This window comes from Crocuta crocuta, unplaced genomic scaffold (genome assembly GCF_008692635.1).
Source record: "Crocuta crocuta isolate KB4526 unplaced genomic scaffold, BGI_CrCroc_1.0 scaffold96, whole genome shotgun sequence".
NCBI lineage: Eukaryota > Metazoa > Chordata > Mammalia > Carnivora > Hyaenidae > Crocuta > Crocuta crocuta.
Genome location: NW_027531522.1, coordinates 8,973,281 through 8,989,021, shown reverse-complemented (window position 1 = coordinate 8,989,021; position 15,741 = coordinate 8,973,281). Strand labels below are relative to the sequence as shown.

At 36.8% G+C, this 15,741-nt stretch overlaps 1 protein-coding gene across 1 annotated transcript in view; it reads right to left on the bottom strand.

Moving 5' to 3' along the window:
- The window catches only part of CUBN (cubilin), a 298,802-nt gene that overhangs the window by 235,048 nt on the left and 48,013 nt on the right, over positions 1 to 15,741 (bottom strand). The window contains exons 18-22 of the mRNA XM_077772461.1: positions 7,942 to 8,086; positions 7,537 to 7,715; positions 5,017 to 5,182; positions 4,453 to 4,669; positions 1,127 to 1,257 (exon numbers count right to left, since the gene is read on the bottom strand). Coding sequence (XP_077628587.1) covers positions 1,127 to 1,257; positions 4,453 to 4,669; positions 5,017 to 5,182; positions 7,537 to 7,715; positions 7,942 to 8,086 — 838 coding nt within the window. The remainder of the gene's footprint in view (positions 1 to 1,126; positions 1,258 to 4,452; positions 4,670 to 5,016; positions 5,183 to 7,536; positions 7,716 to 7,941; positions 8,087 to 15,741) is intronic.

Here is a 15,741-nt window from a genome sequence, read left to right as displayed (position 1 = left end):
GTCCAGTAAATATCTTTCTAAATATGATGCCAAAGGAAAACCCAGACCCTCTAAAAGGGTGCACATCCTATGTGGGAACGTGAGCCTAATCAGACATGACACCCTCATAAATTCCTTGGGCTTCTGGGGCTGGCAGTAGCTCTGGTTTACAAACTACCTCAAAGACCCTGCTTGCAAAAGATGATTATTTCCTAAGCTGCATTTGCAAAGAGTGAAGTTAGGATGAGAATTAAATAATAGGAAAAATAATAAAAGAACTAAATGTTAAAAAGATTCATTTTCATTAAGTCAAATTTAGAAATCTATTTTTGTTATTAAGGAATCTTCCATTTCCTGCCATAGGGTTTCATGTAGTAGTCTTTTATTCTTACCTGCTATTGTCCTTTCTCTAATTTCTTTTCTTTCTAAGTTTTTTTTTATTATTTATTTTGAGAGCGAGAGCGAGAGAGAGAGAAAGAGAAAGAGAGAGCGAACATATGCACATGAGTTGGGGAGAGGCCGATGGAGGGAAAGAGAGAATCCTAAGCAGGCCCCACTCTGTCAGCACAGAGCCCAGTGTGGGGCTGGATCCATGAACTATGGGATCATGACCTAAGCCAAAATCAAGAGTGGGATGCCCAATCAACTGAGCCACCCAGGTACCCCCCTTTCTCTAACTTCTTAAAATTAGTGTTCAGTCTCTTAGTTTTTAATTTTGATAGAATTTTAAGCTTGAAAGTTGTAAGAACTAGCTCCCACATTCCTCTCACCGAGACTTACTATGTATTTGTATTTTGCCCTCACTGCTTTATCTCTGTCTCTTTCTCCAACTTACTCACTTTTTGTCTGAACCAATTGAGAATAATCTAGAAACATGCAATGTCTTTACCTCTAAAAGCATCAATGTGTTACTCCTACGAAGTAAAACATTCTCTTACAAAACACTGTACAACTATTACAATTAGAAAATTTAACATTGACTCAATACTCTGGTCTAATTATTTTTATGACGGAAGGCACTGGAGTCACCATACTCGTTTCTAAATTAGCTTTCATTGTGCATCACGGGTTTGGGGACAAAGTATCCTCATGGCAATATTTTGTAAGGGAGTAAGTTGAAACCAAGTAGACAAAGTTGTTTTGTTACCTGCTGAAACATCAGTTGCTTCATAGTTTATTAAAAAGCCTTCATATGCAAGGTCAGAGTCAGCCACAAATACAAGCATTAACGAGTTCGTGCTGCTGGTAAGAGAGAACGGGATGGATTTTCCACAATATCTGTTTGAAACCAAGAAGGAACACAGGTTTAAATTTTTTTAGTACCCCTGAAATGATGTACCAACTATTAGGACATGTAAAGATAAAAATAATATCCCCTACTAACCTTAAAAACTAAGTATATTTCAGGCACAAAACAGTTACAAAGTGGCTGAAGAGGATCCTATTCATGATTACTTCCCTGGAATGGTTTTAAGCATTATACCTGGCCGTGTGGCTTGCCATGCATAAGAAGTTTAATGAAATGAGATAGTATAAGATATGCTAAGTCACTGTATAGCACATAAATTAACTTCTTAATAAAAAGTGTAATAAACTTACACGACAAAGGGAAACCATATACGATAAACACATAGAGTACAGACTCTACAGTCAACTCCATCATTGGAGGCGTTATGACTTTGAGCAGATGACTCAACCTTGGTGCCTCAGTTTTCCCTTCTCTAAAATGGGGATCATGATAGTGACTACTTCAAAGAATTGTTTTGAGAATTTTGAGTTAATGTACCATATATAAGAGGCTTAGAAGAGCACCTAGAATAATGAGCCCCATAAAGGTGGACTCTATTATCTTTAAGCGGCTGGCCTATGCAGAGGTAAAAGTTTGATTACTGAGTCATGTTAAATTTTTGCCTAATAGAACCAACGTGACTCAGAAAAAACTATTGGAATAACTCTGAAAATAGAGAGTGATACTCAAATTAATGCTAAATGATATGCCAAGAGCATAGAGAAACACCTATGAGAAGGAGTGATTAGACAATAGAAACATCAAATCAAAGCAAATTAACCAAATGGAATCAAAGCAAATTAACTAAATGGAATGACAGTGGAAAAATATATAGAAATCCATACAAGAGGAAGTGTTGAATGTGGGAAATAGCTGAGTTAATTTCTGAGGGAGAAAAAGAAAAACTTGATATATAATACCATTGCCTTGTTGCAAGGATTTAATATCTTGATCAAAATAAAAGCAGGTGATTTAAAAATTTAAATGTCTCTTCATATGCACACGTTTGTTGAATTTGGGCAAGATTATTACAGTTTATGCCACTCATCAAAAATTATATATTTTGCAATGACCATGATCAAGTCCCACAAAAGAGAAAATTTTTTAAATGAAAGATTAAAACTAAGAGGAAAAATGAGGAGGGAGAATAAAACTAGGAGAAGAAATAAATATAAGAAAATAATGACTAAAGGGAAAATGTTTAAAAAGGATAAGAAAAAATAAAAGGAAATGTAAGAAGAAATAAAAGGAAATCATGAAATCCCCATTTNATTCTGGATATTAACCCTTTATCTGATATGTCATTTGCAACTATCTTTTCCCATTCCGTTGGTTGCCTATTAATTTTCTGGGTTGTTTCCTTGGCTGTGCAGAAGCTTTTAATCTTGATGAGGTCCCAATCATTTATTTGTGCTCTTGATTCCCTTGCTTTTGGGGATGTGTCAAGTAAGAAGTTGCTGCGGTGATGAAATCCCCATTTCTAACAAAGATGTAATAACAGTGGCTGGATATACACTTTTACATGAAACAACTAAAAATCTGGACAAAATGCATAAAGCAATGGATCTCAAGATAATGAAGGACAATGATTCTTCAGAGACAACAAACAGGTGAGTTTGAAAGCAAAACTGGAAACGATCAAGTTGTTTCCAAGTAACTTAATATATATATATCTTTAATATATATATATCCTAATATATATATCCTAAATATGTATCCTTAATATATCCTAAAACAAAGCTCAACATATGTGTAATTTAAGAAACAAATCAAACAAGGGGTGCCTGTGCAGCTCAGTCAGTTGAGCATCTGAATCTTGTTTTTGGCTGAGGTCAGGATTCCAGGGTTGGGGGACTGAGCCCCACATTGGGTTCCACGCTGAACATGGAGCCTGCTCAAGATTCTCTCTCTGTCTCTCTCTCTCTCTCTCTCTCTCTCCCCTCCCTCTCCCTCTCCCTCTCCCTCTATCTCTATCTCTATCTCTATCTCTATCTCTATCTCTATCTCTATCTCTATCTCTCTGCCCTTCCCTAATCACTCTCAAAAGACAGACAGACAGACAGACAGACAGACAGACAAAGAAAGAAAGAAAGAAAGAAAGAAGGAGAACAAGCAAAGGGGGAAAAAAGGAGTGAGGCAACCCAAGAAACAGACTCTTAACTATAGAGACCAAACTGATGGTTACTAGAAGGGAGGTGGGTGAGAGGGTGGGTGAAATAGGTGACAGGGGTTAAGGAATGCAGGTGTTGTAATGAGCACTGGGTGCTGTATGGAAGTGCTGAATCACTATTCTGTATACCTGAAACTAATATGACACTGTATGTCACTAACTGGAATTTAAATAAAAACTTAATAAAAATATAAACCTCAAAAACACATATAGGAATATAATAATGTTCAGTGCACAAAACACAAAATTTTAAATATCTGGCATCCTATCAAATATTACCAGGCATGAAAAGGAAGAAAGTAGAACCCGTAATGAGAACCCAAATACACAGCAATAAAAGCTTTCTAAAACGAAACACCCAGAGAACAAAAATTCAAAATCAAATGAACAGAGTTCACGAATCAGTTGTGCGACAATATCAAAGGGCCTCAGGTAACTATAATCAGAGTCTCCAAAGGGGAGAAGAGTATTCAAAACCTAACGGCCTAAAAATTTTTCAGTTTGATAAAACTAATCTATTTCAAGAACTAATAGCCACAAAGATTTTAATTTGATAAAACTATAATCCCTCAGATCCAAGAAGCTCAACAACAAAAAAATTTATGCTAAGAAAAGCCAGACTCCGCCCCCTAAAAAAAAAACATACAATGTAATTTCATCTGTATACAACTCCAGAATATGCAAACTAATTTACAGCAATAGAAATGGTAGTGATTTCCCGGGGCTGGGGATGAAAGATGGAAGTGATGAATTATAACAGACAGACAGTTATAGAAGTAACGGATGTGTATATTATCTTCATTTTGGTAATGTTTCCATTACCAAAACTTAATTGCTGAAGACTAAGGCTACAGAGTAGTAAGTAGTGATGCAGAAATGGTCATTAAGCTCATGTTGATCTCATCTGGTTTTTATAACACAACACGGTACATTTTGACATCCTTCAACACGATAGAAAAGCAAGAGAACAAGAAAACTTTGTGCTTAAAAAAAAATAAAAACAAAATATTCTCACCTCCCAAGAAATGTCCCAGAACCGGTGTCATAAATTTCCAAGTAGTCATTTGTGCAATTGTAATGAAACTCCAGATGAAATCTCCTGAATACCAAACGAATCAGGTAGCCAGGTTGGACTAATATATGCCAAGTACAGTTGATACCATGAGGGTAGATGTTTGGGTGGCCAGGACTCTGAATGATTCCTGATGATTCTGTAAGAATTTTTCCACATGCTGTTGAAATAAAAATAATAATCATTATTGGAACAAGTAACTAACAAGCTGCCTGAGGTTCAAAATAAAAGAATTTGATCATAACCTCTTAAAAGCTGAAAAAGGAAAATGTTCCCCATAGGCCACTTAAATGAACCTAGTTTCTCTCTTATTAATAGAAATCAATTAACTACTGATATGTACTGATTAAGAAATAGATTTTTTCTTTGGCTTTGAAGGTGTGAAAAACTTTTTGCAATGTAGATAACTACACATCTGCAGTGTAGATACATTTTCTATAGTAATTTATTTACAATGTTTATTTTTTCTGCCAAGAGGCAAAGCAGGAGAGAAAGTAGGCATCTTACCTAATTCTGTAGTACTGAATTTAGCCATGAAACCGTGATTTTCAGTAGAAGAACTTTTCACAAATATGACATAAAGAAAATTGTACACAGATGTTATAAACGAAGGTATATCTGTGCCACAATATTTTTTATTTTCAGGAGAACCCAAAACGGAACTGCTACCAATCTAGTAAAAAAAAGAGATATTTTCAAATTTATTTTGTTAGATATTATTTTGGAAAATTCCTTTGAAAATAATTATTTCTGAAATATTTTTATTAATGTAGTAAAAATAAAATTTAGCCACTCCCAAGAAACTCTAGACTCATTAGTAGTAATTCTCCATTTCCCTTAAACCCCAGGCTCAGATTGTCCATTCTGAGCATTTTTAAAAATAGATAAAATCACACACTACATGGTCTTGTGTGACTATCTTCTTTCACTTAATCTGTTCTCAAAATTCATCCATGTAATGTGTCATTTCTTCATTCCTTTTTAATGTCATATAATATTCCATTGTATGGATATACCATTTTATTGATCTATTCATCATCTGATGGAAATTTATATTGTTTCTACTTTTGGGCTACCAAGAATAATGAGTATAGTAATTTGTGTACAAATGTTTGTGTGGACATATATTCACTTCCTTTGGATATATACCTAGAAGTGGAATTTCTGGATCAAATGATAAATGATAATTTCTGGATCATATATTTAATTTTTTGTGGAACTTGCAATTGTTTTCCAAAGTGACTGTGCCATTTTATATGCTCACTAGCATTGTATAAGTGTAAAAGTTTCCAATTTCTCTATCTCCTTGTCAACACTCATTATTTTAGGACTTCTCAATTATAGCCATCCTAGTGCTTGTGAAGCAGCATCTCATTATGGCTTGATTTGTATTTCCCTGAAGATTAGTGACTTTGAACATTATTTCATATGCTTATTGAGTATTTGTATATCTTCTTTGGAGAAATATATATTTAGATTCTTTGCCCATTTTAAAAATTAGATTGCTTTTAATTTTGATGAAGTCAAATTTTTCTATTTTTTCTTTTCTTGTGCTCTTTGTGTCATATCTAGGAAGGTTTGGCCTAACCTAGGTCACAAATCCTTACTCTTATGTTTTCTTCTAAAAGTTTCATTGTTTTATCTCCCACATTTAGGTCTACGATCCATTTTTAATTAATTTCTGTGTATGGTGTAAGGAAGAGGTCTACTTTCATAATTTTGCATGTGGATATTCAGCACCTTTTGTTGAAAATATTATTTTTTCTCACTAAAATGCCATGGCACCCTTTTCAAGAACAAGCTGTCCACAAAGGTATGGATTTATTTTTACACATTCAATTCTATTCCATTGCTCTATATCTTTATCCTTATTCAAATAATATACTATCTTTATTACTATAGCTTTGCTCTAGGTTTTGAAATTGGTTAAGTGTGTCTTCCAACTTAGTTCTTCTTTTCCGAAAATGCTTTCTGGCATTTCCATATGAATTTTACAATCAGCTTGTGAATTTCTGCAGAACATGTCAGATGGGATTTTGATAGGAATTAAATGGAATCTTTAGATACATTTAGGGAGTTGTGGACACCATTAAGTCTGCTAGTCCATGAACATGGGATGTCTTTCCACTTATTTAGATCTTTAATTTCCTTCAACAGTGCTTTGAGGATACAAGTTTTACATGTCTTTTTAAAGACATATTTCTCAATGTTTACTCTTTTTTGTGCTATTGTAAGTGGCATTATCTGCTTGGTTTCATTTTCAAATTGTTCATTGCTAGTCTATAGAAAAACAAAAGACTTTCATATTTTGATCTTGTATCATGCAACTTGCTGAATATGTTTGTGTGTGTGGATTCCTTCTAACAGTTTGTGTGTATGTGTGTGTGGATTCCTTTTGATTTTCTATACACAAGATCATGTTACCTGTGAAGATAGTTTTACTCCTCGCATTTCATTCTGAATGCATGTTTCCCTTTCTTTGCTTAATTGCCTTAGCTAAAAGTTCCAGTATGATGTTGAATAGAGGTGGTGAGAACAGACATCTTTGCCTTTTTACTGACAATAGGGGCAAAGGATTTAATATGTTATCATTAAATATGATGCTAGCTATGGGCTTTTTATAAATGGCCATTTTGGGATTAAGGAAGTTCCCTTCTATTCCCCATCTGTTGAGTGTTTTTATCATGAAAAGATGCTGGATTTTTGTCAAATACTTTTTATGCATCTACGGAGGTATTCATGTGGAGAGTTTTTCCTTTATTTTAATTTACGTTACTGATTTTTGAATGCATACCAACCTTGCATTCCTGGGATAAATTCCACTTGTCCATGGTGTATATTCCTCTTTATATGCTGCTGAATCCAGTTAGCTAGTATTTTGTTGAGGATTTTTGCACCTATATTTATATTTGTATATAGTCTATATAAACTAGTTTTGTTTCATATAGTTGCTCTGAGAATAACAAGACATCGTGTTTTTAATAATATTCCACCAAAGACAAATATTCAAAGATATTTTACTCTTACCTCAATATAATCTGCATCACAGTGGGCAGAACTTCCTATTTCAAAGGCAGTGAAATTAAGAATAACTACTTGGCTTTGGGGTTGGTGGATGGTCCACCTGCAGATCCTTTCTCCTGGATACACGTTAGGATACAAAGGCGAGCGAATGACCCCTTCTCCAGTTAATTCTCCTCCACAAGCTGTAAATATGAAAATGATAGTAGTGTTTGTTCAGATCAATGATTTTTGCCTTCACTTTTATTGCAAAGGTTAATTCTGCAGAGGAATATAAAAGAACGTGATATTACTATTAGAATCTTTTCCTTGCCACTAAAGGACATAAAAATGACTAGATTTTTTCGAGAAATTAAAGCGTTACAATCAGGCAACTTAGAGATTTAAAAATTAAGGCATAAATTTTCTTACCGACTTGATAAATAGCTCTGAAGCTAGCTCTTACAAATGAAACATCTATTTTAAGCCTGATCCAGATTTGATTACTAATGGATTTAATTGGAGACAGAGTTTCATTGCCACAGACTTTTCCAAGTAAGACGTGATGATCTCGAACCTAAACAGAAAAATAAAATAATTGTGTAGCCCTAATCAACAAAATTACCTTGGATTATTTGGAGATGAGAAAATGGCAGATTCAAAATAAGTTATAATCTAATTTGGGTTACATATTTATATTATTTTTGAAAATAATCAATGGGTCATTTTTTAACACCATGCAATAACAGCAAATATTGATAAAGTCTTAAACCAAAAACAAATCCAAAAGCATGTGAATATTTAAAATGTTCTCCTAATAATTTCTATAATGTCAAAGGGAGGTAAATGTACAATACCTGATTATTTAGAAAACAACAAAACATGAGAATATGATATACCAAAATATGCAATTGTCAGCCAAACATGTAATTAAAGGAAGTCATAGACTAAACAGTTTTTATTAATTAAAGAGACAGAAAAGTAGATTACAGAAAGAAGATTAAAGGAGTCAACTTAAAAAACTGGAAACAAGTACCAAAATCAGATAAAAATGAAACCTAGTAAAATACAAAAGAAAGTTGAATTCGAGAATACATTCAAGAACTATATTCGGGGGGTTATTTGAGGGGATGGTGATATTTGAGACATATCTTTGTTAATAAAGATAAAAGAAAATAAAGAAGACACTAAAAAAGACGCAAATACACAAAGCCAAAGTGAGAAAGATGATACAAATACACAAATACTGATAACATTAATTTCCTATGAATAATAATTCTTTGTACAACTCTGTGCTAATACAGCTGAATGTTTGAAATAATTATTTCCAGAAAAAATAGAAATTACTAAAATTATCTCAAGGAAAAGGAAAATAAAATCAGAATGGACAATAAACCATGGATTAAGCTGAAAACATTCTCAAATGACTACTTCCCTCTGCCCCAAAAAACCTCCCAGGAAATGCTCTATCTTGTCAATTATTTCATACTTTTAAGGAGCAGATAATTGTCACATATAATTTGTTCTAAGGTACCCTCAAACATGGGAAAATCTCCAACTAATTGTTCTCAGAACCATCTTACCAAATTCCAAAAGATAATAATATAAATAAAACTATACATTGATCTCACCTATTTATATAGATACAAAAATCTTTTAAAAATTTTTATAGGCTTTTTTTTTTTTGAGATGGAGAGAGACAGAGCATGAGTGGGGGAGGGACAGAGACAGAGGGAGACACAGAATCTGAAACAGGCTCCAGGCTCTGAGCTGCCAGCACAGAACCCAATGCGGGGCTTGAACCTACGAATCCTGAGATCATGACCTGAGCCGAAGTGGGACACTTAACCAACTGAGCCACCCAGGCACCCCTATAGATACAAAATTCTTAAACACAGGTCTAGAAAAACAAATTTACTTCATTGTTAGGCTTATAAACCAATAAATATGAGAATTTGAGCAATGCAAGGATTATTTGAAATTACAAATTATAAATAAAACTCATCAAGGGATCCAGTAACATACACTATAGATTTCCATAGATGTAAAAAAAAAATAAAATTGTCAGCATTCCTATTTATTAGAAGCAAAACTCTTATAAAGTTAGGAGCAAAAGAAAATGTCCTTCATACAATGAAGACCACCTGTTTTTCAGGCAATAGTCAGTATCTTTTATTAGCCATGAGCAGAGTCTACTGAGTCATAAAGACCTAGCCAAAGCCTCCGTACTCTAGGGCAAGCTACTCAATCTAAGCCCAACTCATGGAGTTGTTGAAGCAGAAAGATGAAACACTAGCATGAATTCCTTAGCAAAATGCCCAGTAATAAAAAATGTGAACTAAAGAACAGCTATTGCTATTCTTGACATTTTTAAAGGCTTCTCACAAAACCAGGAATTATTCTGTGAATATAGATACCACTCCTGGTATATAGAATTCTTTTGAGAGATCTAGCCATCCAGATATTAGTTCATTCCCTCAACTAACATTATCAAGGCATCAGTAAGTGGCCGGGCCCTGTGCAGGTGACAGTGCTGTGAAGGACAGTCAGCACTCACAAGGATTCTACAATATGCGAGCAAATTTTTCTAAGAGCAGGCCATGTTTGGGAAATACAGATGCTACAGGTAACTAGACCTAGGAGAAATCTGTGAAGACATTTGTTTTTGTTTTTGTTTTCATCACTCAACACAACAATGGTAAGGCACTTCTGGCATTAGTGGCTGGGGACCAAAGACACTAAACACCCTGAAATGTGAGAGACAGTCAGACCCAAAAATTCTATTTCCTGTGTGACATTCACATGGTGGCAGTTCGGTTACTAAGTATGAAACCTAGCTCTATTTTATATACTAAACCCAAAAACTTTTTGCCCAAATTTAATAGACACTGAATTTTCCAAGATTATACATTTTGATAGGTTTTTCTTCCTGGAAATCTGACAACAGCTGGTAACCATTTCAGAAAATCTGCCACCAACCTACACAGCCACGTCAGTCTGAGTTTGTACGGTGGCATTCACAGTAATTCAAAGGGAACATTTAAGCCTTCATTTTATCTTCAAGTGCAGCTTGCCCAGGCTTTTAACTTAATGAAATAAAGAAGTATATATATATAGATATATACTTTTTATATTATTTCTCCTAAACCTTATACTTCCAACTTAATTTTTTACATATGTGTATTGAGGTTATATCATCTATGAATTTCATTTCAGAAGAGAGAAACAGGTAATATAAAAAGGCCTTAAAAGAAACTGACTTTCCTCCAAAACCCTGAACTCAAACAGGGTATTATGGAATATTTGTTAGTGGAAATACCTTTAAATTGAATTTTGAAGGATTGTCCAGGCTGAGGAAAATGGGCAATAAAGGGAAGATTTTAAAAGTCTGGGGGCGCCTGGGCAGGTCAGTCAGTTGAGTGTCTGACTTTGGCTCAAGTCATGATCTCACACTTGTAGGTTCGAGCCCCACAACGGGCTCTGTGCTGACAGCTTGGAGCCTGAGGCCTGCTTTGGATTCTGTCTCCCTCTACCTCTGCCCCTCCCCAACTCGTGCTCTCTCTTGCACGTGCACGTGTGCTCTCTCTTGCGCGTGCGTGTGCACTCTCTCTCAAAAATAAACAAACATAATAAAAATTTTAAGTCTGATACTCAAAGCTGGGGAGGTGGTAAATGGTTGTTCCCATCCATAACTGGTGGAAGCATCAATAAATTTCTGGAAGGTAATTCGACAGCATGCATCATGAGTCTTCATAATGTTCATCTGGGACCCAGTAACTTCACTCCTAATACTCTATCATGAGGAAATCATTAGAGATACAGGCAAAGACACCCAAGGATTTCCATCGAAGTTGCTCTATAATCATAAGTAATGAAAACATTCCGAATGTCTAATAATAGGAGGGTGATGAAATACATTATGGAGCAGCTGTACGATAGCATCTTACACAGATGTTAAAAATCACATCCTTCTCCACTGACTCATACCAAACCAGTTTGTTTCTATGAGCTGTAATGCGAATTTTGCATATTGTCTTAAAGTTGTGCTAAATACTTCTCTAACCACACAGATCTCTGCGGGAGGAGAAAATACCTGTCATGACTTTCACGTTGAACCTATACCTTTGCAAACAGGTATTTGACCAATGCTTGTTGACTCATTAATTTTAAGGCGTGGTATGAGGGTTGGATTTTTGTTAGAGACACAAACATACTTGTTCTTAGAAACCAGGAAGCATGAAGTGCAGAGTAAGAGATCACCCTCCTTCAACCACCTCCGGGATGCCCTGCTCCAGTGTTAAGACTGAAGTCTCTCTTTTGCATTTGCTTGTGAGAAGATGACAAGGAAGAAAAACAGCCAAATAGCATCAGAGCAAGCTGAAGTGGGCCATTCCCCTGAGGCCTCACTAATGAAATTCAAGGATTTCAGCAAGGAGAAAGGCAGCTGGAGTCCAAATGTTTTAAGAGGAACTTATAGGCCCCAGGGCCCTAAACCTAGAAGGCACAATTGATTTTGGCTGCATTTCTCTCTCTCTGTGGAAATGAAACCTTATTAATTCTGAATGCCTGTATTCTCTCTGGATCCTGGACATGACAATACCTTAACCACAAATCCTTTGAAAGAGACAAATAAAGTTCATCAAATGTTCTAAAGTGATCCCCGATATTGCGGCAGCCCACTCTGCATTCAATATTACAGGACTTGTGAATTTGCACCTCCCCCCACAAAAAAACCCTCTTTTCTTTGTGCTTATGCACCAGGATAGACTGTATTATTTTCCCTAAATATTTATATTCCTCCCTCTAAGGGGATCAAACATCTTTGCTCATTGCTGTGTGACTTACAGTGCCTTCCCCTGGAGAATTAATACTTATTCTTTCCATTGACTGCGCTTGGCCTTAGGATTTGTTTTGCCCAACATAATGTGAGCAGAAGTGATATACCATCTATCTCCAGGCAGAAGATTTGGGACTCACTGCAGGATTCAACCATCCTTTGCTTTCCTTTCTTTTTTTTTTCTTTTTAATAATTATTTATTTTGAGAGAGGGTGTGTGCACTTGAGAGGGAAGGGGCAGAGAGAGGAATCTCAGGCAGGCTCTGCACCATCAGTGCAGAGCCTGATGCAGGTCTCGAACTCATGAACCATGGGATCATGACCTAAGCCAAAATCAAGAGTCGGAAACAACTAACTGAGCCAGCCAGGCACCCCTATTACTTTCCTTTCTTATAAGATCAATAGCCTGGGTCCCAGAGACAAATGGAATGGGGGGAATTGCCTGGTAGATCAGCAGAACTGCCACTGACCCAAAACCCAACATGTTTATGTGAGCAAACAATAAATGTATGCTGTTCTAAGTCGTAGAAGTTTTTATTGTTTCTGATTTGTTGTGGTACTATAGACTGTTATGGCAGTATAACCTACAGAAAGATGATACATATTTAAACTTGGATTATATTGGGGTGACTGGGTGCCTGAGTCCATTAAGCATCTGACCTCAGCTCAGGTCATGATCTCGTGGTTCATGAGTTCAAGCCCTGCTTCAGGCTCTGCATTGGTGTTGTGCAGCCTGCTTGGGATTCTCTCTAGCTCTACTCCTCCCCTGCTTGTGCTCTCTCTCTCTCTCAAAATAAATAAACTTAAAAAAACAAACCTGGTTTGTGTTAATGAGAGGTTTTTCTTAACAAGTCAGGTGAAGCCCTGAGGCATCACATCAAATTCATTCTTTTCAGTGGATCACATTTGTAAAGAAATGACTAGGGCCAATTCAAACTGCCAGTGTTCTGAGGACCTGGCCCAGGGTTCTGTTTGGTTGTCTTAGTTATCCAGCTCATACTGACTGTTTCAGGCCCAGAGACGCAGTATATAACCCGTGATCCACGATCTCTAGCCTATGACACGGCCCAAATGGCTTCTGATTTTTCCATTCATCACATCGAACTAGTTCTTGAAGAAGAGAAGCTACTCATTAAAACAATAGCAACACAAACAGGNCTTAGTTATCCAGCTCATACTGACTGTTTCAGGCCCAGAGACGCAGTATATAACCCGTGATCCACGATCTCTAGCCTATGACACGGCCCAAATGGCTTCTGATTTTTCCATTCATCACATCGAACTAGTTCTTGAAGAGAAGCTACTCATTAAAACAATAGCAACACAAACAGAGTTCTTACAAAGGAACTAGTTCCTGGGGAGAAAGCTAAAATAAACTGGGCCAAGAAGCATGGTTCGTATGAAAGTGAAGTGTGAGCTCCTGGCGCCCAGTCAACAGTAAGCCGTAACATCTGCAGTGGACCAGGTCCCAAAGCCACATCGTAATGCACGTGCTCACTTTGTTTGTATCTGCTATGTATCCAGATTTGTTTTTATATAACAATTCCAAAAATCTATTTAAAGTAGTAAATAGATTTAATTCAAGGCAACCAAATATGCAGGCACGTAGGCTCCATCTAATTAAGAGCTACAGAGAGAACCTTTGCATGCAGCAGTGTTCGAACAGGTGGCTTCAGGGTCAAACTCCCCTTTGCTAAATAGACTTGACCCTGCAGACTAGTCTCAGGTTAATTTGGGCACATAGAAGGGGCATGTGGCCCCACTCCAAGTGATACAATAAAAAATGGGGAGGAAGAAATGAGAGAAGCCACACAGGGATTAAAAGTTATTTCTTTATGTTATTATCCTTCATTACTTGCTATTATGTTTCATGATTTCATTTTATTTATTTTATTTCTTTTACTTTTTTTATGTTTACTTACTTTTGAGAGAGAGAAAGAGAGAGAGACAGAGCATGAGCAGGGGAGGGGCAGAGAGAGTGAGACACAGAATCTGAAACAGGCTCCTGGCTCTGAGCTGTCGGCACCAGAGCCCGACGTGGGGCTCGAACCCACAGACTGCGAGATCATGATCTAAGCCAAAGTCAGATGCTTAACCGAATGAGCCACCCAGGTACTCCTCATAGTTACAGTTTTAAAGTGTTGTATGCCTCATGAAACAGTGCTCCTTCTAATACCTCTATCAGTACAGTAAACTTATCCTTTATCTAATTTTCTTCTTTTTTTTTTTCAAAAAATTTTTAATGTTTATTTTTGAGAGATGAGGCAGAGGGGGAGATTGGAGGTGGGAGGGTCAGAGAGAAAGGAGACACAGAATCTAAAGCAGGCTCCAGGCTCCGAGCTGTCAGCACAGAGCCCAATGCTGGGCTTAACTCTCGAACCATGAGATCATGACCTGAGCTGAAGTCAGACGCTTAACCAACTGAGCCACCCAGGCGCCCCTCTTCCTTTATCTAATTTTTGAAAAATCTCCTTTCCCCAAACAAGAGTACTTGACTAGTTTCACCTTGAAGTGAGAACCTACATGGTCTCAACTCCATTATGTCACCTTCTCCTCTCTTTTCCCTCTCCCCAGCACCACGATCAGAAGCATCCTCCCGTTAGTGACCATTCACAGGTGTGCCGGGCACAGCGCTGAGAACTTTCTAATTGTTTCCCTTTGCACCGAGCCAGTCTGTTCTTTACCTCCATCTACAAAGCCCTACAAGGTCTAGCTCCTGCCTAATTTTTCTCTCTCCCTCTTCTTTGGGATTCCAGCCACACTAGTCTCTTTACAATTCTGAGTTTGTCAAGATTTTTTTTTTCTCAATTCACTCTCTAAGGCTATGTTGGCATTTCTGGCTGGAATCCTCTTTCTCTTGACTCGTGGCACCGCTAACTCCTTCTCATCCTCAGATACAAAATGTGACATCCTTGGGGAAGATATTTCTAACCATTCAGCCCTATCATTTTCTCCCATGGGAGTATTTCTTTCCTTCATGATACGTTTCCCACCCTGAAATTACATAGCTGTGTGCTTGCTTGGTTAATATCTATTTTTTTTTTTAATGTTTATTTCTGAAAGAGAGACAGAGTGTGAGCAGGGCAGAGAGAGAGGGAGACACAGAATCCAAAGCAGGCGCCAGGCTCTGAGCTGTCAGCACAAAGCCAGACGTGGGGCTCAAATCCATGGACCGCGAGATCATGACCTGAGCTGAAGTCGGACCCTTAACCCACTGAGCCAGCCACGCGCTCCTAATATCTATCTATTTTATATACCCATTGCCCAGCACGGTGCCTGGTATCTAAGTTGTTTGATAAATACTTAGAGAATTAATAGATAAATAAATTGATGATCCCTTTTAGTCTTTTCAAGAAGACTACATTACCATTCCTATTACAGATGAGGAAAACTGAG